General features: G+C 46.5%; 9 protein-coding genes across 9 annotated transcripts; 4 read left to right on the top strand and 5 right to left on the bottom strand.

Moving 5' to 3' along the window:
- Positions 1-64: 64 nt before the first annotated feature.
- On the bottom strand, positions 65-1,378 carry BX661DRAFT_141123 (Phox homologous domain-containing protein; the record flags this gene model as incomplete). Its single annotated transcript, XM_051532876.1, has 4 exons — positions 65-309; positions 481-931; positions 977-1,084; positions 1,145-1,378. 4 exons carry the CDS (start codon positions 1,376-1,378, stop codon positions 65-67), a joined length of 1,038 nt encoding a protein of 345 aa, XP_051393585.1.
- A 159-nt stretch (positions 1,379-1,537) lies between these two features.
- On the bottom strand, positions 1,538-2,888 carry BX661DRAFT_83427 (Mis12 protein-domain-containing protein). Its single transcript, XM_051539511.1, has one exon. It carries the CDS (start codon positions 2,780-2,782, stop codon positions 1,697-1,699), a length of 1,086 nt encoding a protein of 361 aa, XP_051393584.1. The 5' UTR covers positions 2,783-2,888; the 3' UTR covers positions 1,538-1,696.
- A 69-nt stretch (positions 2,889-2,957) lies between these two features.
- Positions 2,958-3,939, bottom strand: BX661DRAFT_179337 (Peroxin 13, N-terminal region-domain-containing protein). Its single transcript, XM_051535167.1, has one exon. The coding sequence runs from the start codon at positions 3,926-3,928 to the stop codon at positions 3,032-3,034; it is 897 nt and encodes a 298-aa protein (XP_051393583.1). The 5' UTR covers positions 3,929-3,939; the 3' UTR covers positions 2,958-3,031.
- A 1,769-nt stretch (positions 3,940-5,708) lies between these two features.
- On the top strand, positions 5,709-6,318 carry BX661DRAFT_179333 (uncharacterized protein). Its single transcript, XM_051535166.1, has one exon. It carries the CDS (start codon positions 5,832-5,834, stop codon positions 6,174-6,176), a length of 345 nt encoding a protein of 114 aa, XP_051393582.1. The 5' UTR covers positions 5,709-5,831; the 3' UTR covers positions 6,177-6,318.
- Positions 6,319-6,849: 531 nt separating this feature from the next.
- Positions 6,850-8,866, top strand: BX661DRAFT_169698 (uncharacterized protein; the record flags this gene model as incomplete). The annotated part of the gene is made up of 2 exons (XM_051533548.1): positions 6,850-7,634; positions 7,921-8,866. The coding sequence occupies 2 exons, from the start codon at positions 6,850-6,852 to the stop codon at positions 8,864-8,866; spliced, it is 1,731 nt and encodes a 576-aa protein (XP_051393581.1).
- A 116-nt stretch (positions 8,867-8,982) lies between these two features.
- Positions 8,983-11,000, top strand: BX661DRAFT_179330 (RNA polymerase III transcription factor IIIC subunit-domain-containing protein). Its single transcript, XM_051535165.1, has one exon. It carries the CDS (start codon positions 9,290-9,292, stop codon positions 10,904-10,906), a length of 1,617 nt encoding a protein of 538 aa, XP_051393580.1. The 5' UTR covers positions 8,983-9,289; the 3' UTR covers positions 10,907-11,000.
- BX661DRAFT_179329 (uncharacterized protein) lies at positions 11,001-14,610 on the bottom strand. The gene has a single exon (XM_051535164.1). The coding sequence runs from the start codon at positions 14,539-14,541 to the stop codon at positions 11,026-11,028; it is 3,516 nt and encodes a 1,171-aa protein (XP_051393579.1). The 5' UTR covers positions 14,542-14,610; the 3' UTR covers positions 11,001-11,025.
- A 3,557-nt stretch (positions 14,611-18,167) lies between these two features.
- BX661DRAFT_179326 (glycoside hydrolase superfamily) lies at positions 18,168-20,048 on the top strand. The gene has a single exon (XM_051535163.1). The coding sequence runs from the start codon at positions 18,330-18,332 to the stop codon at positions 19,968-19,970; it is 1,641 nt and encodes a 546-aa protein (XP_051393578.1). The 5' UTR covers positions 18,168-18,329; the 3' UTR covers positions 19,971-20,048.
- Positions 20,049-20,109: 61 nt separating this feature from the next.
- On the bottom strand, positions 20,110-21,541 carry BX661DRAFT_179325 (uncharacterized protein). The gene has a single exon (XM_051535162.1). It carries the CDS (start codon positions 21,445-21,447, stop codon positions 20,188-20,190), a length of 1,260 nt encoding a protein of 419 aa, XP_051393577.1. The 5' UTR covers positions 21,448-21,541; the 3' UTR covers positions 20,110-20,187.
- Between the last annotated feature and the right edge of the window lie 798 nt (positions 21,542-22,339).

Below are 22,339 nucleotides of genomic sequence, written 5' to 3'. Positions count from 1 at the left end.
TTTAAACATTACTAAAAAAGAGTTGACTCGAGTGCAAAACAGGTTCTTTTGGCATCCTTCTAGATTATGTAAACCGGTTGGCCTGGCGTCTGGCAGTCGAAATCTTGTTTCCAGTCCGGTCCATATCCTGGTCCAGCTCTGTCAGCAGCTGGTTCTGCAGATCAAGCTCATTCCCAATCGCCACGCCCATCTCGCGCTGTCTCTGCAGCAGCGCACTAAAATCAGCAGCAACCTGATCCTGCTCCCGCATCCTATCCGTCTGAAGCATCAGCAATCCCTTGTTATCAAGCCCGCGGGTCTCATTGGTCTCTTGCGGCGGATTGCTATTGCCGAATATCCTGCGACTCCGAGAAACCACTCGCGACGACCCATTAGCCGCTGCCCCAGCATTGGATCCATCCTCCTGCAAAGAGCCCTTCGAGCGCCCTGTCATTGCCCCAGCATTACCATATTGATTCCTCGACTCCAAGGAAGAATTACCGTTTCCGGCTCTGCCAAGTACCCTTGTGTTATTATTATTGTCCAACGACGTGCCGCTCAAAAGCGCCGCGCGCTCGCCGCTCCCTGACATAGCACTGGTGCCCATAACGATGCGCGACAAATTAGCGCGCTCCTCCACCAGTCGCATCACCATATCCTGGCGTCTCAACACTTCGCCCGCTGTAAGCCCACCTTTGGTCTGTTCCAGCCCCTGCTCCAAAACCTTCAGGACCCGGCCTAAATCAGCCAACTGCCGTTTAGCCTGCAGCAAGCTCTGGTGCGACACAGATACTTCATTTCTCGTAAGCGCGTTCTCCCGCCGCAGTATGCTCTGCCTAACATCACGCACGATCTGCTCAGCATCGCGGTGCTCATTTAGCCAGGATGCTGGAGTCACCCAGCCCATATCGGAATCCGCCGAGCCTGTCTCTGAGCCCGTGCGCGTACTCATCTTGGGGCTGTTTTTGCCTGCCAGGTATTTGGCACCCTTGGTCACTGGCGCAAGAAACCTTTGCAGCGACGCGGATTCCCGCCACCGGCCATCTTCGCTCATTATCATACCCTGGATGTACCGCTCCAGAGCGTGGCGCCGCTCCTCGATAAACTCCAGGCTGCTATTGGTGCCACCATTGCTGCTGTTGCTGCCGGATATGTTGCCGGTGACTGTAGTGATTTTGGAAAACCACGAGGTGAGGGTTTTGGGTGGCAGCTGGAGTGGAGTGGGGGTGTTTGGGAATTCTCGGTTTAGCTCGTAGGCTAGGGTCAAAAAATCATTGTAGCGGTGCCAGACGGTCCATGAGCGCACTGGGCCTTGGACGTTCAGGGCGTATTCCACGTGGGTGTCGGGGTCTGTGCGGGTTTCGGCAAGTGGTATTTTCACATAGCGAATTTGCTCCATTATGAAGCTAGCAGCCTGGAATTAGCAGAAAAGAAAAGAAAAGAAAAAGTAAGAAGGGGGGTTTGAAAATGAATGAAAAATATTACAAGCAGGCCTGGCTAATTTGCAAAGTGTAAAAAAAATAAAAAGAAAAGAAAGAGGAATAAAGAAAAAGAGAAAGAAATTGCAGCCTTGCATTTTTTGGTGCACCTTCATTTTCACTTTCACTCTCGCCCCCACTCTCACCACCACTACCACTCTCAAACAACGTCGCACTATTTGCTTGGCCACCATGCAGGCCCCCTGCCAAGGAGGGAAGAAAATAAATTCTGATCTCGTTCAGACAGCTGGCAACTGCGACCGCGACTGCGACTTTACCTGGGCGGCCTCCCACTTAGCCACCTGTATGTCTGCCATCCGTGCCAAATAAACGTCTCTTCCAGGCACCTCCGCCAGCTCCGCCAGCGCCGGATCCTCGCTACCATCAGCAATAAAGTTCAGCTCCCGCACCTGCTCCGTCATCCGCACCATCTCCGCCTCGCTCCCACGGACCTCTGCTGCCGTCACAAAAAGCGCCTCATCCTTTTCCACTGCACTCTTGGAAATATCCACAATGCGCAGTCTCTCATTAACCGCGCGCAGCCGCCGCACGCTTCTCTCGGCCTTGGCCAGATCATGGCGTAGCCTGGTTTTCAGCAAATTCTGCGTCTCCAGCTGTCTGCGCACCCGCTCCAGCCTCGCGTCCAGCTCCGCCTCGCCCTCCGTGCCCGCCCCCACCGCTTCTGCGTCCAAAGGCTCAACCCGCCGATGCGGCATCTCCACGTAATCCTCCAACCCACTCGGAATATTAAACAGGTTGCGCAGCGTGTACAGCTCAAACTTATCAAAGTTCTTATCCACTGCGTGCTCCAGCAAAGTCTCCGCCTTATTCACCGCCTGGCTTGTCGCCTCGCTCGTGCCTTGCTCCTTCTCGACAAACTTGCTCAGCCCGTCAGTTGCCCGATACACCGTGTCATTGGCGGCGTTGATGATTTCGTCGATGAAGGAAATCGGTAGGAATCCAAAGTGCTCGACTATGAGGCTTTGCGTTTTGTCGCAGGGCGGGTAGACGCATCGGAACTTGGGCCCGGCTTGTCTGCCGGGTGTCGCGCCTGGAATTGCCTCGCTGAGGAGCTCGGCCACAGAGAGCCCGCTTTTCTTCATTGGCGTGGTGGTGACTTTATCTGCAGTCTTGGGCGGGGTTGAGGTGGATCTGGGCTCGGTGGTTTGCTGCGTGGTGGGGGTTGATGGGGCTGGGGCTGGTGCTGGGTCGCTCGGCTTTGTGGTAGTGATGCCTTGGGGGTTGACCTCCATTTCGTGGCTCTCGGACACTGTGGCTGCATGACCCGCCAGCGATACCAAATCTTTCTGCCCTGCGCTCTCCATGATTTAAAAGTGAATTTGAAGGCGAATTTGTGAGCGCGCGCGTTATATAGTGATAATTCAGGTAAGGAAATAATAAAAAAATTAAAGAAAACAATACAAAAAGAAGCACAAATTCAATTTTTTTCCTAGGCGAACCAATAAAGCTGTGCGAAAAACCACCTTTTCTTAAATCGAGCCAAGTTAAGCCGAGTCGACGCAGGCCCCAAATAAAAAAGTCACGTTTTTTTCCATCTCATTTAAAAATAAAATCTATAAAGTGTTTTCTACTTTTTGGAATTCAGCAGCGCTAACTGCCTGAGCAGCATCCGCAGCTGAATGAGCAACAATGGCCTTTGGGTTCTGCCCAGGCTTAATCACAGCAACGTAATTTGCCGGAAACAGTCCCTCGCGCCCATCCTGCATTGACCCTCGCCACCACTCACTGGGCTTGCCCCAGATATCAACCTTACTGCTGACCGCGATCAGCTCCCCGCGCCTAAAGCTCAGCTCTGCACCCGTATCGCCCTTAAAGTCATACTGTGCCTGTGCAAACTCCAACCCAACCGCGCGCATCGCCGGACCCGCCATAGCAGCAGAGGCAAAATCACCCGAGGCCAAAACTTGCTGCTGCATAGTCAACCTTCTCTGCCGCGCAGCAATCGACCGGATCACTCTGGTCATCAAGTACGGTAACCCAACAATGATGGCAAAAAACATTACCAGCGACCGCTTACTCACGCGCGATCGCCTCTCGTACTCGGCGAACCCGCCGGCATCCAAATCCTTCTTGTTGACGCTCATCGGGCGTCCGGAAATCCTAGAGACAAGTTTGCGGAAACCATCATAGGCAAAGGTTGATCCAAGAGTGCTGCCCAGGGACGTACGTAGCATGCCAAACTGGTCCATGACGCCGAGTACTGCCATGAAGGAGGAGTGGGTGGCAAAGTATGTTGACTCGAGCATGCGCGCGAAACCGCCGAATGCGCCCACGAGGGATTCGACTAGCTGAAATGTGCTGCGCGTTGAGGCGTCCAGCTGCTGTGTCAGCGACAGTGGGCCTTGCTGTCCCATTGGGCCACCCATGCCGTAACCGCCCATATTGCCGTAGCCTCCCATATTTCCGTAGTTGCCCATATTTCCGTAGCCACTGCCGTAGCCACCCCCCATTCCCCCGCCCATCCCGTAGCTGCCCACCCCATAGCCACCCATACCACCCATACCGCCGTAGCTTCCCATACCGCCGTACCCTCCACCGCCGCCATAGTTTCCATACGCCCCCGCACCATACCCGCCAGCGCCACCATTCATGCCTAGCGGCATACCGCCATTGTGCTGTGCCATATTGTCACCCGCATAAACTATTAAAAAAACAAAAGTAAAAATAAACTGTACCAAAACCATTGTTAGAACTGTATCCCTATCCCAGCTAACCAACCCGATTATAACTCGCTCTGCGTATTGCTAATCAAGGGCTTTTTTTACCTCCTGCTACGCCAGAGTCCGCGGCTGTTGTAGCGGGCATTGCTGGAGGAACCATTTCAGTTGTCCCCGTCCCTGTCCTCGTCCCTGTCCCTGTCCCTGCTGCTGGTGCTATGCCGCTTTGCTCCCAGGGTTTTGGCGGCGAAGTCATTTCCTCCCTTTTTTGTGAATTGGTGGTTCTAATGCTGACAAATAAGGTTTTTTTTAAAAGTACAAGGTGTCACAGTAAAAATAACTATAGAATAATATTAGAAAAAAGGGTTGATTTTATAACAGCAGCAATTGAAATTTAAGAAAAATTGAGCAAAAAAAGGCGTGTACATGAAGTGTGAACGAGTTATTTGAAAGCACATGAAAGCGGGTGTTTTTTTTTGGGCGGCGATGACGGGACAAAATTTAATGCGGGCTCCCATGAATTCCAAAAAAAAGTACTTTCTATTTGATTTAAACGACTCAGCTCAGCTCGACTCGAATATCTGAATCGCTTGTCAGCCAAATTATTTTTTTGCATGTGACAAAAAAAAGTGTAAAAATACAAGATCACCGCCAAAAAAAGAAAAATGATTAGGACGGACATGGAATTTCATCCCACCCCGGCCAAAGAAAAAATACATCCCGGGATATTCTTGGATCCTAAACAAACAAAACAGCACACGCCGCTACAAGTAAAATAAAATAAAATAAAACGGGTCCAGTGGCCATATGGAATACAAATAAAACCGAGTTGATTGATTTCCGCATCTTAAAAGGGAAAACATGTAATCTTTCCTTCTTGTGCATCTTACATACTATTCTTCCCCCATATCAAATTTAGGATTGCGCAGCAAAAAGAGGGGCGAAGAGAGGGGAATCTCACGGATATGATTTAAAAATAGAAATTTGGCTACAAAATATCACATCAATTTTTTTAAAAATAAAATGCACTCCTCAAGTTTTTGTAATATCCATTTTTCGTTCAGATTGTTGGCTGATCAATTCAACTACGAGGGATGTAAAAAAAGGAAATCAAAACAAATTATTCTCCGCATTTGCCGCTCTGCTACTTTTTTCTTTTATCCGAGCCAGCTCAAAAAATGGACAAATGTGTAATAATAAAAAATGAAATTGGCAAAATATATGAGGAATGACTCGATCAGCTGCAGAGATTCCACATGGCTTATCCGTATTTGATCCGTCTTTTCTCCCCTGCCAATCTGCAATTCCACAAATAATGACCAGACGATATCCGTAAACTGTAAGTGGAATTAGCAATGGCAATGGAAATGGCAAAAAAAACCCACCCCAGCGCTTTTTATAGTCTGAATTTGATAATAGGATTTCAAATAAAGAATAATGCAAGATAAAATAGTCTTAAAAATGAAATATTATGCACATGAACGCTGTTTTCCCTCTGCCCAAAAACAGCAATCAAAAAAGGCATTTGTTTCCACATTTTATTTTTCGTAGAGGGGAGAGTAGAGGGCCAAGCAGAGGCGATCTCTACCTATTCCATTTTTATTTTTAAAAAAATAGCGGTTGGAAAGATCAGGTGAAGGAATTGCAAAACAGCCAGATCGCTAATGGGGGGTGTTGGTATTTTCACTTGTTCTCCATGTTTATCGCCTGGTTTACTTTTTTTACTTGTCTTTCTGTTTTTTTCGTATCTCAGATCAAAAATTTGGATTTTCTGACCAGAAACAACATGGAAAAAAAGTTGTGCCATTATTTTTTGTTTGTTTTGCGTCTGTCCATACTGACGAATTCGAGGGGTGGTATGCAAATCATTTTCAATGTCATACCATATTTAGAATTTTTCCTTAAGAAATACCATCCCCCAACCTCCCCTCCCATGTTTGTACCTCACAGCGAATACAAAAAAAAACAGGAAGAAACAAGCACACGCACAAAGAAAAAAATTCATTCTATTTTTGACGTTGCACAAATAAAAAAAGCATGATCTCAATTCCCTCCTCCTAAAAAACCACTTGTCATATTTACCCGCATAAGAAACCCAAATCCACCCACCCCCTTCTATTTTTTTGTGGCAAGTGAAATAATTGGCTAATTTCGGCACAACCTTGTGCTTAATTGGTCGTACAGAAGAATGTAGTCATTATACGTTTTTGTGCGCATACTAAAGAAATGGTTTAATATTCAGTGTTCTGCACTTCAACTCGTAAAAAATATCTTTCTTTCTTTCCTTCATTCTTTTCCATCTCCATTCACATTATCAAACAGTCTTGTCAACCACACCTATTTATTTACCTGTAGTATTTCTTATTGTTTAGTATTCAAAGTATCAGAAAAAAGCCTTAACCGCCACACACACAGGTTCTTTCTCAACTGCTTTTATTATTTACCCCCCCTTTCAGTGTCTAAAAAGACCTGCCTTTTCATCTATATATTTATATTTTATCTGACGATCTGAGCTTTTCTCTTATTCATCATCATATATTACCAAGAGCAGAGTCAATTCTACAGTTTTTTTTGCACCTTCCTCTATCAACCAACTGGTAGTTTCTACTGATAGACTATTATCACACCTATTGTAAAAAAATCACTTTTTTTCCATATCTTCACTTGTTATTTTTTCTTATAACAAACAAACATTTTTATATACCTATATTCCTATGAACGCGTTTCAAAACTTTGAACTCACACAGTTTGCGCCCAAAAACCCATCTTCTCCCGAAGAGAGCAGCTCCAGGCAGCAGCAGCACCAGCAGCACCAGCAGCAATATTCTCAACAAAGCTATGATTATCAGCAGCACCATTATCAACAGCAATATTCTTACGTTCCAGGGTACCAGTTTTCCACAGATCAATCCCACCAACAGCAACAGCAACAGCAACAGCAACAGCAGGGTCAGAGTCAGGGATCTAAAAACCACCCGTCGTTGCCCTCAGGATCGCAACTAACACCAGCAGATTCTTCTTTCAACCTAGGGTCACCGGATTCCAATATGAGCGAGTTCACATACGCCGCCCAGCCACCAGCGCCGCCCACATCATCGGCGCCACTGGTCAACTACACTACAGACACATACGCGCTCGAAAGCCCCTCCCACACGCCAATCTCTGCATTCTCGCAATACCCGTACCAGCAGCACCAACACCAACACCAGCATGGCTTTCAGAACGGCAGCTCGTCGGCATACAATCCGTACCCATACCAGATTCCAAGCCACGCTCATCTCAGTCAACAGGTTATGCAGCCGCCTCCGCCTGGGATAGCAATTAATGACGCTCCTGTTGTGCCAATGTCGCCCTCACATCAGCTTAGTGGCAGATTGGACGCAGGCGATGCGGTGGAGGGCGCGACACAGGGCGGACAGCAGAAAAAGAAGCCGCCGCGTAATAAGAGCAAGTTCAAGCGCTTCCGAAATGCTTTCATTTATTTCGTCAATGACCAGAGGTAAGAAATCCATTATTTCCAATTTTGTTCTTGCTGTGCAGACCAATACGTCATTCCGTCCCTCCTCCCACGTCGCTATTTCCATGCGGCTCTTGACCAAATAGTGCGAGAGATGTATCTTTATGCCGCCTTCGGGTTTTTCGAAATGTGACATAGCCGAATAATGCATCATGCGACATTCTATTATTGTGTCATTTTAACGCAAAACTGCATGCATGCAACATATTAACAATTGCAAGTTTTTTTGGATGATCAATTTCGGCCTATTGATTTTTCTTGTTTGTAGGGACAAGGTGGATGATGACACCAAGAAGCTCAAGAACCGCGAGTTCTTGCAGCTGATGAGCGCGCGGTGGAAGACCATGTCCGAAGAAGAACGCGGGCCCTACGTCAGCCTCGCCGAAGAGGACAAGAAGCGCTTTGAGGAAGACGTCAAAAAATTTGGCAAATACGAGTCCCGCCAGCGCCGCTACAACAAGGGCCGCGCGAACGGAAAGGCCGCGAGAGCCCACGATTCCGAACCATACACTATTCCAACAGCAGTCGACGGCAACAAAAACGACCATTCTTCAACTTATGGAATTGCGGGCAAGGATGGTGTTGAACTCGCATACAGTTTTGACGGTAGCATCAACGATGCGCGCAGTACGATGAGCCCTGCTGTACAGGTTGCTGGTAATGCGCCGCCAATCCATCAGTTCTACACAGGTGGGATCCAGCCTGTGCCTTCGCCGGCCGCTATGGCGGCAGTTGCCGCAGCCACAGCCAGCTGGCAGGGCAACCACTACGGGAATATGATCAACACAGCTGGGACTGCCGCAGGGATCCAGCATCAGCATCAGCAGGTGTCTCTGCTGAACACTCCCGACACGATGCTTCACAGGAGCACAACCCCCAAAGTCAACCCATCAAACAACAGCATCAATAACAGTGGCATCCAGGCGCCATTTGCTGACAATGGGTACCATTGGACCGAGACGGGTGCAAATGTAGCCGGCGATCTCCCCAATTCTGTCAGCGGGCTGGCCGTGGCGTCGATGGGCCAGGGCACCGCCAAATACCATAACAGTTACCAGCCAGCTCATCCATCGGCTTCTCCCGCTAGCTTCATGCAGATCCCCGCCGGTCTTCCTATCTCTCATTCGCTGACCGAGCCTATGCTTTTCTACGGTGGTCAGCACACTAACAACAACCAGTGCATATCGTCTGACACTAACACGGGCAATGTGTGAGATAATGGTGTTTTTTAAGGAAGAAAAAGTGCCTTTTGTCAATAATAACGTTCTTTTTTCTTCATTTCTAATATTTTTATATTTCTGTAGTAGTTCTTTATTTCTCTCTTCTCCTTTCTCTTATTTTTCATTGTTTATACTATATATATATTTTTTATTGAAAAGTACTTTTCTAACATTTAAAATACTTAGTTGGGCTCACGTGTAACTCCCCCCTAAATAATATAAAAGCTATTGTCATTGTTGGGTTTTTGCGCTACTGCAGGGAACAGTGATATTAAAAACCCTACCCATTGTCATTAATCCCACTTTCAAATTCTTCAAAAATTTAAATTCATATCAAAGACGCTCCCCTCTTTCCTCTCCCCTCCTTAAAACACAAGCTTCAATACTCGTATTTACATTACCACTTCCCCCCCTCCCATGAAACCGCAGTATGCCGAACGTCTACCGGTCCCACAGCGTACAGTGCTATCAGTAGAATACCCGGGTTTTGTCAAAGATACTGAAAAGGCCATTCAGTCAATCGGCGGTCGCGAAAAGCTCGCACGCGATGTCGCCGAAGACGTCGGAGCGCAAATTGAACTACGCTACCGCTACAACGACCCAACATCGCACCCGATCAGTGGCGAAATAGTTGCCACAGAAAACCTACTAATCAAAGTAACCAGGCACATCAAAAAGGTTAAAGGCCGACCACTAGATGGTACTGAAAAATCCATCCAGACTTCGGCGCAGATCATCGGGATTATTGAGAAAACCGCCCGGTTTCGGAAATTGGCTGATTTTCAATATGTTATGCCGAGGAATGATCCGTTGACTACCTTGACGCGCGTACTTCAGGGGATGGATCTGGAGGAGGCTAAGACTCTAGGGAGAAGCGATACTTTTGAGGGCAATCTGGATGTCAGCAGTGCATATATTCCGGCACCATTCCTTGACCGCGCAGGATGGCCGGCACAATTCCCATTAAAGGCCGCAAGCGAAGCCCAGCAGCCCCTGCAGGAGGACGAAGCAAAGGAGACAGAGAATGATAATAAAAAGGCTGCGGTTGCGCGCTATAAACTGGCATTCCACGGAATTACAATCAAATTCAACGCACCAAATGTCCCTACGGAGCCCAGCCCGGAGGCCCTGGAGGATCAGGCGTTTATTCCGCAAAGAACCTTGGACAAGGCCAGGAGAATTATAGAGGAAAACCCAGTTGTCGGCCGTAATGTCATGGAAATCCTGCTGCCTATTTCGGAGCGCGGCGGAATCAAAGTCAGTATTATCATGTCCACTATGGCATATATTATGGAAACCGGACCGTGGCGCAGCTGCTGGATTAGATTCGGCTACGACCCGCGCACAGACAAGGAATCCTACAAGTACCAGATCCTGGACCAACGCCGCGTGCACACAGCAATATCTGGCGGCCGCCCCCGCACCGGCCGCCCGCGCGGTGCCCCCCAAGCACAGAGCGAACCCGGATCACGCAACGCCGTCCAAGCGCAGAAATACATCTTTGACGAAGAAACTGCACGCGAAGGCGTTTCCGGAATGTTCCAGTTCCGTCATATAGAACTGCCAATGATAAGGCAACTCATAGAGTATCCTGCCGGTCGGCGAAAGAGACCGTGCGAAAAATCCGGCTGGCTGCAGCCCTCAGTGCTCAATACGATTCGCGTAAAGATTCGTATACTCCGCAGGTTTTTCGAAGAGGGACTTGCTGAGTATCCAAAGGAACTCCAGTCTGTGGATTATTCTGAGTTGGATAAACAGATAGAGATGGATCGTCAGGCGGAGGATGCTGTTTTTGCTACGGAGCTGATGTTGAGGGAACGGGAGGAGAGCTCGCTACGTGGCCAGGCGACACAGGATACTCGCGACCGCGTCAATGCTCGTGTGGACGAGTTTATGAAAGAGCTTGGAACCCAGAACCACCCGGGTGCTGCTGACGCAATAGCCGACGTGTATGACTCTGATATGGCCGAGTTTGATATTTACGGCGAGGAGAGCGATGACATGGATAGCGACACCGGGGGATTCGGAATATGAGGTGTGTGTGTGTTTGAGTGAATCCAGCATAAGCATAGAGGTTTGAGCAAAGATTCCTAAAAAACAGGTTTTTTTAAATAAAAAATATTATTGTTAAACGAAACCAAGGTTTATATATTTTACATTTTGCAAAGACTGTCGATGATAGATTGCAGCGAAGTTGCCATTGCAGATTTATTTGTTGACGTTCCGCCTCGCCTCAAAGCAGCCGCCGCGCTCAATTTCATGCTATTATTGCCACCACTGTCTCCCACGTTATCATCAATCATCGTGTGCTGCTGCGAATAGTTTCGCGCCGCCATAGCCAGCCCACCAATGAGACCACCAAATCGCTGGTTGACAGAATCAGAAACGCGGATAAACTGCTGTATATGCGAAACAACCAGCGACGTGTTTCGGCCAGGCAACTGCTTAAGGATCAACTCCCGACCATCAGCAGTCCTCTCACGCATCAAAAATCCCAAAAGCACCGAAATATATCCCGCAGCAATTGCCGCATCAGCACTATTGCTAGCAGAAGAATGACACGCAAGGAATGCCTGGGTCAACAGAATGGTCAGCGGCTTTCTGTCCGCGCAGGTACACTCGGGGAAGCACCGGTCACTGAGGGCACATTGGGGACTCTGGAGAACGTGACCAAAGTACAGCGCTGTAGAGGGATCTGACTCAACAAGGTTTGTCAGCATAGCGCTGGTGATCAACAAAATATCATAACGCAGGTCACCAGCTTCATCGAGCAAAGCCTTGCGTCTAGGCGAAAAATCACATGTTTTCTGTTGGTGTGCAGACAGCATCACGTCAGGGCTGCTGATTTTCTGAGAAACCAGCGCAATACTCTTGGAGACCACATCCAAGCCCTGCTCAGCGATAAACCGCGCACAGAACACAGTGCTGCTGTTAGATATGTTGACAAGCAACTGGAGTGTCAGCGCCGCTGTTTCCAAAGCGCGAATCAGACGTGCACCTTGCAGCCGTGCGCTCGATTGCTGGCAGACGGTCAGCAGAGACAGCAGGATGGGCACACATGTGTCGATGCCGAGCATCTCGTCCTGGTTTTCATCCGAGGCTGTTGTGCAAAACCGCAGAAACTCCAATTCAACAGCAATAGACGCATACGTTGGAATGGCCCCGTCCGGTTCCTCTTGCAGCGCGTGTCTCGTGCCGCCGCCAGTGCGAAAGCTGCCCACTAACTGACTGTTTACGGTGTGTGTCTGCCGACCAGTTGATGCTGTTGTTGTTGTTGTTGCTGCTTCTTTGCTGCTGCGTGCACGTCTGGGGGGCACCGCAACAGGCATATTTGAAAGGTCCTTAGACTCCTCCGGCAAATCAAAGTCCATCCACAGGTCGTCGGCCTCACCGCCCTTAATGCCACTGGCAGCAGAATCTGCACTACAACTGCCAAACAACAGCACGCGCTTGCTGCCAGGGAACGCGCGGGATGTGCATATGTCATCGAATGCTGAGTGCGTTTTCGCGGTCTTAGACGCCTGACCATGCATCTGGATAAATCCAGGAATGCTCTTGGACAGCACGCGCTCGATAACCAGTCCCAGGCAACCTGACTCCCGCACCTCGCTGCGCAGCAAACCGGCCATCGCGAGAAACGCCGCGTCGTCGTTGCGAGTAAATCTGTGAAGGGCACTCAGCGCGAGGTTGTATGTAGACAATGTTAGCGATTTGCCCAGTAGCTCGCGCTCGCGGGACAGCCGACACATTTGCGAAATGCAAGCATATTGCTCAAGGCTGTCAAAGTCACTGCGACGACGAAGCGATAGGATATCCGAGTCCACAGTCAGCTTTAGGACCTCTGCGACAGTCTCCAGCACCTGGCGCTCGAAAACCAGCGTCTGCATAGTTGTAGGGGTGCTGAAGGCAGTCGCAACCACGATCATAGTGGCCGACAGCGCCAAACCGCTGCCACGTGCCCTGTGTAGTGCCTGGAGCAGCATTGGCAGCCATTGCCTGTTGCTTAACAGCTCCTCGCAAAACGATGTCTGGTCGAGACCGTCCACTAGCAGCTGGCATGCGGCATCTAACGACTCATCGCTCGAGCTGGCAGAGAGACCCTTGATGATGTCCCCTAGCTGCCGTTTAAATCCTTCTGCCGAATACAAACTACATCCGCCGCTGCCGCCAACACCGGAAGGATCGACAAGATCAAGCAGGTGGCCACTCGTAGCTGCAGCTATTCTAGACCGCTTGGAGGCTGCATAACCGCCTGCCCTCGCGTGCAAGTCCTCGGACATATCAATGTCATTACTGCTCATTGGGCCAGCAAAGTCAAGAAGTGGCTGCGAAACCACTCCTGATGTCGTCGGCAAACCCAGCCTTCGACTAAAAATGTTGTCAAGCTCATCATCAGAATCGCCATCACGAGGGCGGCCATATGTGAACACTACGTTTCGTCCAAGGGCACGGTCTTGGAGCCGCTTCAAAGTTGCCGAAGATGGTCCTTGGGTTGAATAAAGTTGATGCTGGGCCCCCACCTGAGCTTTGGGCGTGCAGACCAGAGATGTGTTTATGCCTGCAATGTTGGTTTCATTGTCGCTGTCACTGGTGCTTTCGATCGATTCCTCGCGACTGCTCGGTGGCACTGCTGTGGTCTTGGTGCGACTAGACCTTCGGACAGAGTCCCTGGGCTGAGACAAAGCAATGGTGCTTAACACAGACTCATGCATATCCCACACACCGTTATCATCGTCGCCAGCTAAAATTGCAGACTCTCTCGCTGCACTGCCAGACAAACAAGAGCTAGTGCCGTTGCTACGACTCCCTCGCTGCTTAGTGGAACCAATCGTATTAATGCTTCGCACGCGCTTCAGCGGCGCAGTATTGGGGTTTGCTTTTGACAACGGCGCAGCTCTGCTTCCTGCGATGATGTCAGCTTTTTCAGGCGCAGTAGCCGTTGTTAGTTTGCTGTTCAAAATCGGTAGAGTCTTTGTCAGTTTAAAGTTTGACCTTTCCGCCCTCGGCGCTGACTCGAGCGCAACCTTAAACGCTGTTTGCCGTGCTGTCCTCTTGGTAGATGCCGAAGCGGCCCTGGAAGCGGATTTTCCAGTCACAATAATATCAGTGTTGTCGCGTAATATCCGCCTGGTTTGCTGAACAGGCTTTGCTTCTCTCCTGTTAGTGTCAGCTGCCGGACCCACGCCATCGCTACCACCAACGCGACTCTCACCAATGTCAACTATGTCCCAGCTGTCTTTAGCTGATTCAAGTAGTGCGTGCGACGTGGACGGCGGCGGATTGCCGGCATCTGCAGCCTTGGTGCTCTCATACAGAAATTCCAATTTTGTCATTGCTGACTGTGCAGTCCTGTGAGTCCACAGGTTCCCGGCTGCTGGTCCAGCCCGAGCTGCCTCCGTATCGGGCTTGTCCCTGACCAGCGCGCTTGTAAAGCCCTTGTTGCCAGCAAATACGCCACCATCACTATCTCCAGTCAAATCGCTGCTTGTGTCACTGTCATCGTCCGCGTTTCGGGCGGGCGATGATATTGACGGAACAGGAAGCAGCGCTCTGGTATTGTTGGCAGGGGATGTATGCGACATAACAATTCGACGCGCGGCCATAGCCTTTCGGCCATATGTCGCAGCAGCCACAGGCTTACGACGAATGCTCGAGAATGGGTCCGACATTTAGCGTGCGCATGCAAAAAAGATAAATGAATAAATAAATGATAGCGCGGAAATTGAGGTGCTTTGGAAGAAGAAAATGAAGTTGTCGTTTGCTATTTTTTCGCAGTCGCAAATTTAAGTTTTGTTATGTTTTCAAAATTTCTACGCGGTTCATAAAAATACATTTGGGGATTGTAGCCACACGTGACTATAAGGGTGTGTATATATATTTTGTGAATAATCAAAAAAACGCTGCCCACTCGTAAACAGTTCTTCTGGCTCGAACAAAAACAACAATTGGAACCGCCGCGGCTCTCGTTGCTGAATATAATTTAAATAACTCAAGCAACATTTTTTAAAAAGGAAAACAAGGTCAAACCAAGACTTGAGTTTTGCCTGTATTATTGGACTGGCGGCAGCTTTTAAGCAACAGAATACTTTGAATTTGGGTTTATTTAAAGCTGAAGGGCACCTTTGTAAAATCAACCGTTCAAAGTTTGCCAAATCAAAACATGTATGCTTTTTTCGCATGCTTGTAAAACACTGTTAACTGCCTTTGTATGGACGTTGGTACGGGGAGTAAGACAAGCAGGAGAGAAACTAGATACATTGAGCCAAATATTTGGAAGACAAACGATTAGATAAAAGCAGATATATCATTTTCATTTATATAAATCACAGCCTTCGGACTAAAAAATATTTTCTCTTATCTTCCACTCATTATATATTTATTATTTGTTAATATAAACCATTAAATTATCTTATCAATAACTTCATTCTGCAAAGCATGTGTAAAAGCGAAATCAACGAGTTTCCATTCATGGGGCATGGCTTTTATTTTAAAGTTGGTAACAAAAATATTATTCGTGGACATAGAGGCGACTACGTTGGATCACTTTTAGAAAATTTAAGATCAGAGGGCTGTACAGACAATACTCTTACATATTACTATCACCGTCATCTTCATTTAAAATGGAAACAAAGGTGCGTGGAAAATACACTAAATTTTGAGGGCTGTTTGACAATAGATAAAAAGAAACATGAATTGAGTTTACGGACTACATAAAACAAATACACACTTTCAAGGTATAATTGTATCAAAGAGGGTGTGATATCGATGTTTTGAGGACTAAATGGTACAGCTTGCATTAGACCTCGTTTGTTATTTACTTTAGTAATTTAGCTTTTGGTCAGATTTTGGCTTTTGGGTTTAATAAATACATTTTAAATTTTATTTCCGTTTTAATTTCAATTTGCTTTCGTGGCTGAACCAATTTATATACCACCACCACTTCTAGGTCATCTGTCAAAATGTGGTTGTTGTGCACAAAGCTTTCAAGGGTACCTACGAGCTGTTCCCGTTTAGTTTTCTGTTGATTGGCCATTCTAGCACGGAAGAGCTGGTGAACCTTATAGATGCGCGTTTTTCACTTAAAGCTTTATAGGCCTTTGCACAATCTTTTGAAAAAATACGCGCATACAGAGTAATAACAAACTTAAAAAATAGTTTTACCAGTGCATTTTCAGCTTTGCTGAGCGTACCAAGTTCAAGCGGAAACCTCATCTGAATGCCTGGGGTAGTACAAACTATGTGACTAAGGGGGTAAAAACTGCATTCATCATCCACATCTCCCACCACTTTAACGAGAACATCCAGCAAATGTTTAATGTGGTTTTGGATGTTAAAGGCCAAATTGAAAACATAAAGGAGAACAATGAGCAGAAAAATATAAAAGTAAATATTTATTTTTGAGCCAGCTGGGCTATAGATAATTAAAATTAGCGCTGCTTTGTTGCTATAGTATTTGTAATTAAACTCGGGAGCCATTACATTAAAAACAAGAAAATGGTTGTGACCCTCACAATACATGGCAATTTCAATTGCACAATTGTTCTGCTATTATGCTTGTTGTTAACAATTGTCCTCAGTCAAAATAAGAGTCGTAAGACAGAGCTTAATATATATCTGCAAATTAAACAAAGAAAATAAAGAGGGTATGCTCACTATAGCAAAGTAATATATATTGCCAATTGACACAGTCAGGATTTAACATTTATTGTTGCTTCTCAAAAACAGTGTACAATAAACATATAAAAACAGTAAGGTCCCTTCTTTGGTGGTCTATAAATACTTAAATTATTGGCATGGTCAATGTTATATTGTCAATGCCCATAAAATTCAGAAATGTGCAACCTGCAAATATGCAATTAGTTAAATATATTTCTTGTCAATAATAATGTAAGACGGCTGATTTTAATTTTAATTAATAATAGATGGCAAGTCTGCATGCGCACGGGCACGCCTATTTTTAGCAAGCCTAAAGGCTTGCCTTTGTAAATTAACTGCTCAATGAGTAAAATAAACGAGCGTACAAAAAGGCATTATCCACAGCTATTACAGGTATACAAACCAACTATGCTACTGCTAGGCACTTTTCTTTTTCTATTCCTTTTCTAATTATTTTAATAATACTACTTTTTTATTACCGTCATTTATTTTACTAAATTACACATCATGGGGCTTCCATCATCCAAATCTGGTTTTAATTTTCGTCCAAGGGGTGAATTTAAAAAACTTTCGGGTGGGTTTATAAAATGCCACAAAACCGGCACTATTGACTCGCTGTTAAAGTTTTTACAGGCGCTCAACATTTTGGGTAAAATTAGAAAATTTAAATTTTATGATAAAACATCAGAGTTGGAGATGAGTAATATTAAAACTATTAAAGATTTGTTTGTTAATACTAATGAAAAATTATTATTATAAGCTTTGAGGATAATAATAATTTTAAACATATTTATAGGCTCTTCTGTCAGAAATAGCACAAAATATATCAATAACAATACTTTGGACCTATAAGCGGGAATTATCATTTATTGTTTTAAATAGCTTTACTTATTTTGATGTTGAACAATAAAAACCACTGAATTGCACACACCAAAGCAATTGCAAAATGCTCAAGCATTGGCAAGGCTTACGCCTTCATATTTTTTAGTCTATGACGTGCTTGATTATTGCGGATATCGTTTTTGATTTTGCACACAGCCCTTTAAATCTGCCAGTATTTGCTAGTGTGGATCTCAGTTTGTCCATCGGGTTGACACCCATTTTTCTTTGTAGTATATCACTGGGGTATGCGTAACTCGTCAGCACAAAGCGCGACAACGCTTCAATTTTTTACAAAGGTTGAGCGATTTTGTAAATCACACGTACACTCAATCAGATGGAAATACCAGCACGTCAATCTGCCTCTTTGTCAACTCGTTGGTCATTGTCTAACAATCGCGGAATTTCTGTGAAGATAATGTTGTCTTTGCTTTTTTTTAAAAAGGCTGCTGATTGAATCCTACGTTAAAAGATACCAAACTGTTTACACAATCTTTTCAATATGTCGTGCATGCCTCCAATTAGAATATCGATTAGAATATCAGATTATTGTCACGGAAAGCTCATCCTGAATGCCGCGATTATATTTTCTAGTTAGAGGGTGTGGAGACTCCAGCCGCGCAAATCTTCGGCGAGACAACGTCTGCAGACAAATCCATTTCTGGAAAAATAAAACAAATGACTACGACAATGCACTTAATTGCACTCATTGTCAAGGAAAATTTGCCAAAAGGCAAGCAGCGAACTGCAGACGAGGCACAATAATATAAATACCGAGGTTGCTGGCTCCAAATACAACAACACAATTCAAAACACCAACGCATCAAACATCCTCGATCCCTCCCCCCGACCACTCGTCTGTTTTGGTCCGTATCTCTTATTAACGCCTTTCTTATAAATACTTATTCGCCTTAGCCGAACCATGCTTTTTATGGAGATCACAGTATCCACCATCGGACTCCTCGCAGCGCTGCCCACTGCGCTTGCCGTCTGGCCCATTCCCCAGGTCTACGAGCAGGGTTCATTCAACAGCCAAGCATCGCGAGTCACCATCAAGGCCAAGGGAAACATCGGAACCATTGCCAACTCTGCCATCCAGCGCTACAACACCATCATCAACAACGAGAGCTTTACTGCCCCTGTAAACTACAACCAGGGCGTTGTCAAGACCAGCGGCACATTCAGCGGCCTTGAGGTTGTCGTCGCCGATTCTTCGGATAAATTGGATTTGGGCACTGATGAGTCCTACATCCTTGATATTCCCGTCAACGGCAAGGCAACGTTAAATGCCAATACACCCTACGGCATTGTTCGCGGCCTTGAGACTTTATCGCAGCTGGTTTTTGCCAATGGCAAGAGCAAGGCCATCCATAACACACCCATCCACATTGCGGATGCGCCCTTATTCCCTCACCGCGGTATCCTTTTTGATAGTGCGCGCAACTACTTTTCAGTAAAGTCTATCCACCGCATTCTTGATGCCATGTCATTCAACAAGATGAACGTTCTGCACTGGCACGTTGTTGACGCCCAGTCTTGGCCCATCGAGTCGAAAACCTACCCTGAGCTGCACGCCAAGGGGGCCTATGGAGCTGACATGCAGTACTCACACGATGATGTCCGTGGAATTATTCAGTACGCAAAGGAGCGCGGAATCCGAGTAATTCCCGAGTTTGATGTTCCGGGCCACACCTACATCGTCGGCGAGGCGTTCCCCGAGCTGATGAGCTGCACAAACAAGCAGCCCAACTGGGACCATTTTGCCGCAGAGCCTCCTAGCGGCCAGCTTAACATTGCAAAACCCGAGACAATCGAATTCACTAAAAACCTGTTCACCGAGTATACCAAGCTATTCCCCGACAGCGTGTTCCACCTGGGAGGCGATGAGGTCAACCGCAACTGCTGGAAAGAAGATTCCTACGTTCAAGAATACCTGGCAGCTCACCCCGGAGAGGATGTCGAGTCGCTCTTGACCAGCTGGTACTCTCAGGTTCACAATCATCTGGCCAGCACCGGCAAGACTGCGTACACATGGGAGGAGACTTTGTTCCACACCAGCTACACGCCATCCAATGAAACCATAATCCAAGCGTGGATCGACGAGCAATCTATTCAAAATACTGTTGCCAAGGGCTACCGCGCCATTGCCACACCCTCCTCGTCCTACTACCTGGACTGCGGCCATGGTTCTTGGCTACCTAACTCAGGTAGCAACTCGTGGTGTGACCCGTTCAAAACCTGGATGCATGTCTACAACTTTGACCTGCTGGCCAACATTACCGATCCCGCGCAGCAAAAGCTTGTTCTCGGCGCCGAGGTTGCCCTTTGGGCTGAGCAGAGCGATGAGACTGTGATTGACGGGCGCCTGTGGCCTCGTGCCTCAGCCATGGCTGAGACTGCCTGGTCAGGCAGGTCCGACTCTACTGGTCATGTCCGCACTACCGGCGAGGTTGCGTCCCGCCTTCATGAGCACCGTTTCCGCATGGTTGGCCGCGGAATTAATGCCGAGCCCATACAGCCCTTGTGGTGCGCTCGCAACCCAGGTGCCTGCGACCTTCCATGAGCTGTTGTTGTATTCTCATTTTAACTAGATATTTTTAACATTTTATTTTTTTACCAATACATGCATTGTGTGTTTTGAGTTTTATAATTGCTGTGCTTGTTCTGGTAAAAAAAATTATTACACACATACAAACAAAAAGTTCAAGCACAACCTTTTTTATTTACTGAAAAACGTGTAGTTAAAAAAGTGGTGTATCTATTACACATCATGCTCTGTGTTACGCAAAAGACCGCGTGTTCATTCGCTTAATCTCGTCAATAAAAATATTCGGGATGTCCTGCGGAATGGGCAGTTTTAGGCGCAAGCATGACATGTAGAACTTTGCGTTTGGCACAAAAAAAATTTCGCCGTTGGCTTTGCGGTTTTTGTTGAACTGGCGGCAGCGGATGTTGGCAAACCAATACTTAAATTTCCGCTCACTGATCTCATCTACCGCTAGCTGACCCAACCGATCTTCCTCGCTGGGGAATGGAAAATGTATGTTTTTGATAAGCCACCTGTAAAATTCCATTTTCTGCATTCTCGATATGGAGTTGCGTGGCTGACTCTTCCAATTTGAAATTTCGTTCATATTATCCGCGAATTCCATGCTACTAATCCCATTGTCACTACTGTTGTTGTTATTGTTATTGTTGCAGTTTAATAAGGAGATATCACTGCCACTGAGCAGCATGTTTCGGAGGTTGCCGTTAAATCCAAAATTGTGGTTGAACAAGCCGGCCGGAAATGTATTTGTTCTATTTTGCATGCAATTGCCTGGGTTGTGCAGGCTTGTTTGACTCAGACCAGAACTTGTCAACGGAAAGGTCGAGGAGAGCTTTCTATCGTACTGAATTCGCGGATGCAAGCTCGAATCCTTAAAGAACTTTTTTTCTGTGCAAAATGGAATCCGACTTGACAGTGCCGTATCCGAGGCCACCCTGGCAATGCCAAAGGCGGATTGTGGCTTTTGATCCGTGTAAGGCGGACTCGCCTTTGGAGGAGATATCAACGGCATGTGCAGAGGCGAGTGCTGAGACCAGCAAAGGTCGAGTGAGTGGTGGTTCTGCTGGTCATAAATATCACTTTGACTTTGCGACTGGTCTTGCGACTGGTCTTGCTGTGCATACAATACATTGGACACAGTTTCAGAATCGCTATCAGCGTCAGGATTGGTGCCAGTACCCATCGGTGGGAAAGGTTCCAAGTTTGCACCTGGTGTCTGAAAGACACCCATCGCTTGCAGGTTGACAATTGTTAATAGTCTTTCGAGAGCAGAGTCCTTCTTGGTCTGGTCGTAAATGTTTGGCCCAAGAGCTATGTTTGAATTAATGGCTTTCTCTTGAGCTGTTGAATTGGTGGGTGCAGCGCGCATGCTCCCGACGTAATTACTAAATTCCACCGTACCAGGCGCTGGTCGTGTACCGGATATGGCCTGGGTGTAGGCTGAAGAGGCTTCCATCGATGCGCTCAGAGTAGGAGAGGATGATCCAAGCATTATATTTTTGAAAAATTGAAAACAAAGCGAGTCTACAGTTATTAAAAAATTTTGGGAGAGAGAAATGACAAATATTTAAAGCGTGAAAGCGAAAATATACATGGCTGGGCTTCCAATAGCACCGGCAGTTGACTTTGTCATCTCCTGGTCAATGAATTTTTCTGCCATCCTTTGGGCTTTGAAAATTTAAGCTTTAAGCTTTTCACACAAATAAAACTAAGGAGAAATTGTAAAAAGGATATGTCGGTTAAAAGACAAAGGGAAATGCGGTTTTCCGGTAAAGATGTAAATAAAATTAGAATAATCACAGGAAATCCGAAATCTGCCTTACTACTTTTGCATGCTAACATATGCTCAACGAGCTAAAAAAGACAATAGAGACAAGTACAAAGCTATAAATTAATTAATGGTTTTTAGATGGTCACCTGCAGGTATATCAAAATAAAAAAGCAGTACCGTTTATTGGCACTTACAACAACTGATTAGCACTAGCAACCACAGCCAACCGTGCAAGGGCAGAATCACGTAGAAAAAACCACAGCGCTCGCCCAATCACTCAATCACTTGCCCAATTATGTCTCATTTTGTTTGTGCGCGGCCGCTCACTTGGAACTATAGTCACAGAAATTATACTGCCAAAAAATGGCTACATGCAAAGTACCGCCACCATTTAAAGATTATTCCTGCCAAGATGGACGACAATAAGGGTATATTACTCTTTATGAAATATGATGATTCGATCGTTCCATTTTTATTCCTTTGTATAAAGGGCTGTGCGCTCTGCCTTAATCACCTCCCAAATCAACGAGTTTGTAGCAAATATTTTTTTGGTACATTCTACCATGTATCATTTTTCCATATTAATTCTGAGGACATGCACCAGTGCGTCGCC

The sequence above is a fragment of the Kickxella alabastrina genome (genome assembly GCF_025024165.1).
Source record: "Kickxella alabastrina strain RSA 675 chromosome Unknown BX661scaffold_5, whole genome shotgun sequence".
Lineage (NCBI taxonomy): Eukaryota > Fungi > Kickxellomycota > Kickxellomycetes > Kickxellales > Kickxellaceae > Kickxella > Kickxella alabastrina.
Note: the sequence above shows the minus strand (reverse complement) of the source record. Positions and strands in the feature narration are given on the sequence as shown.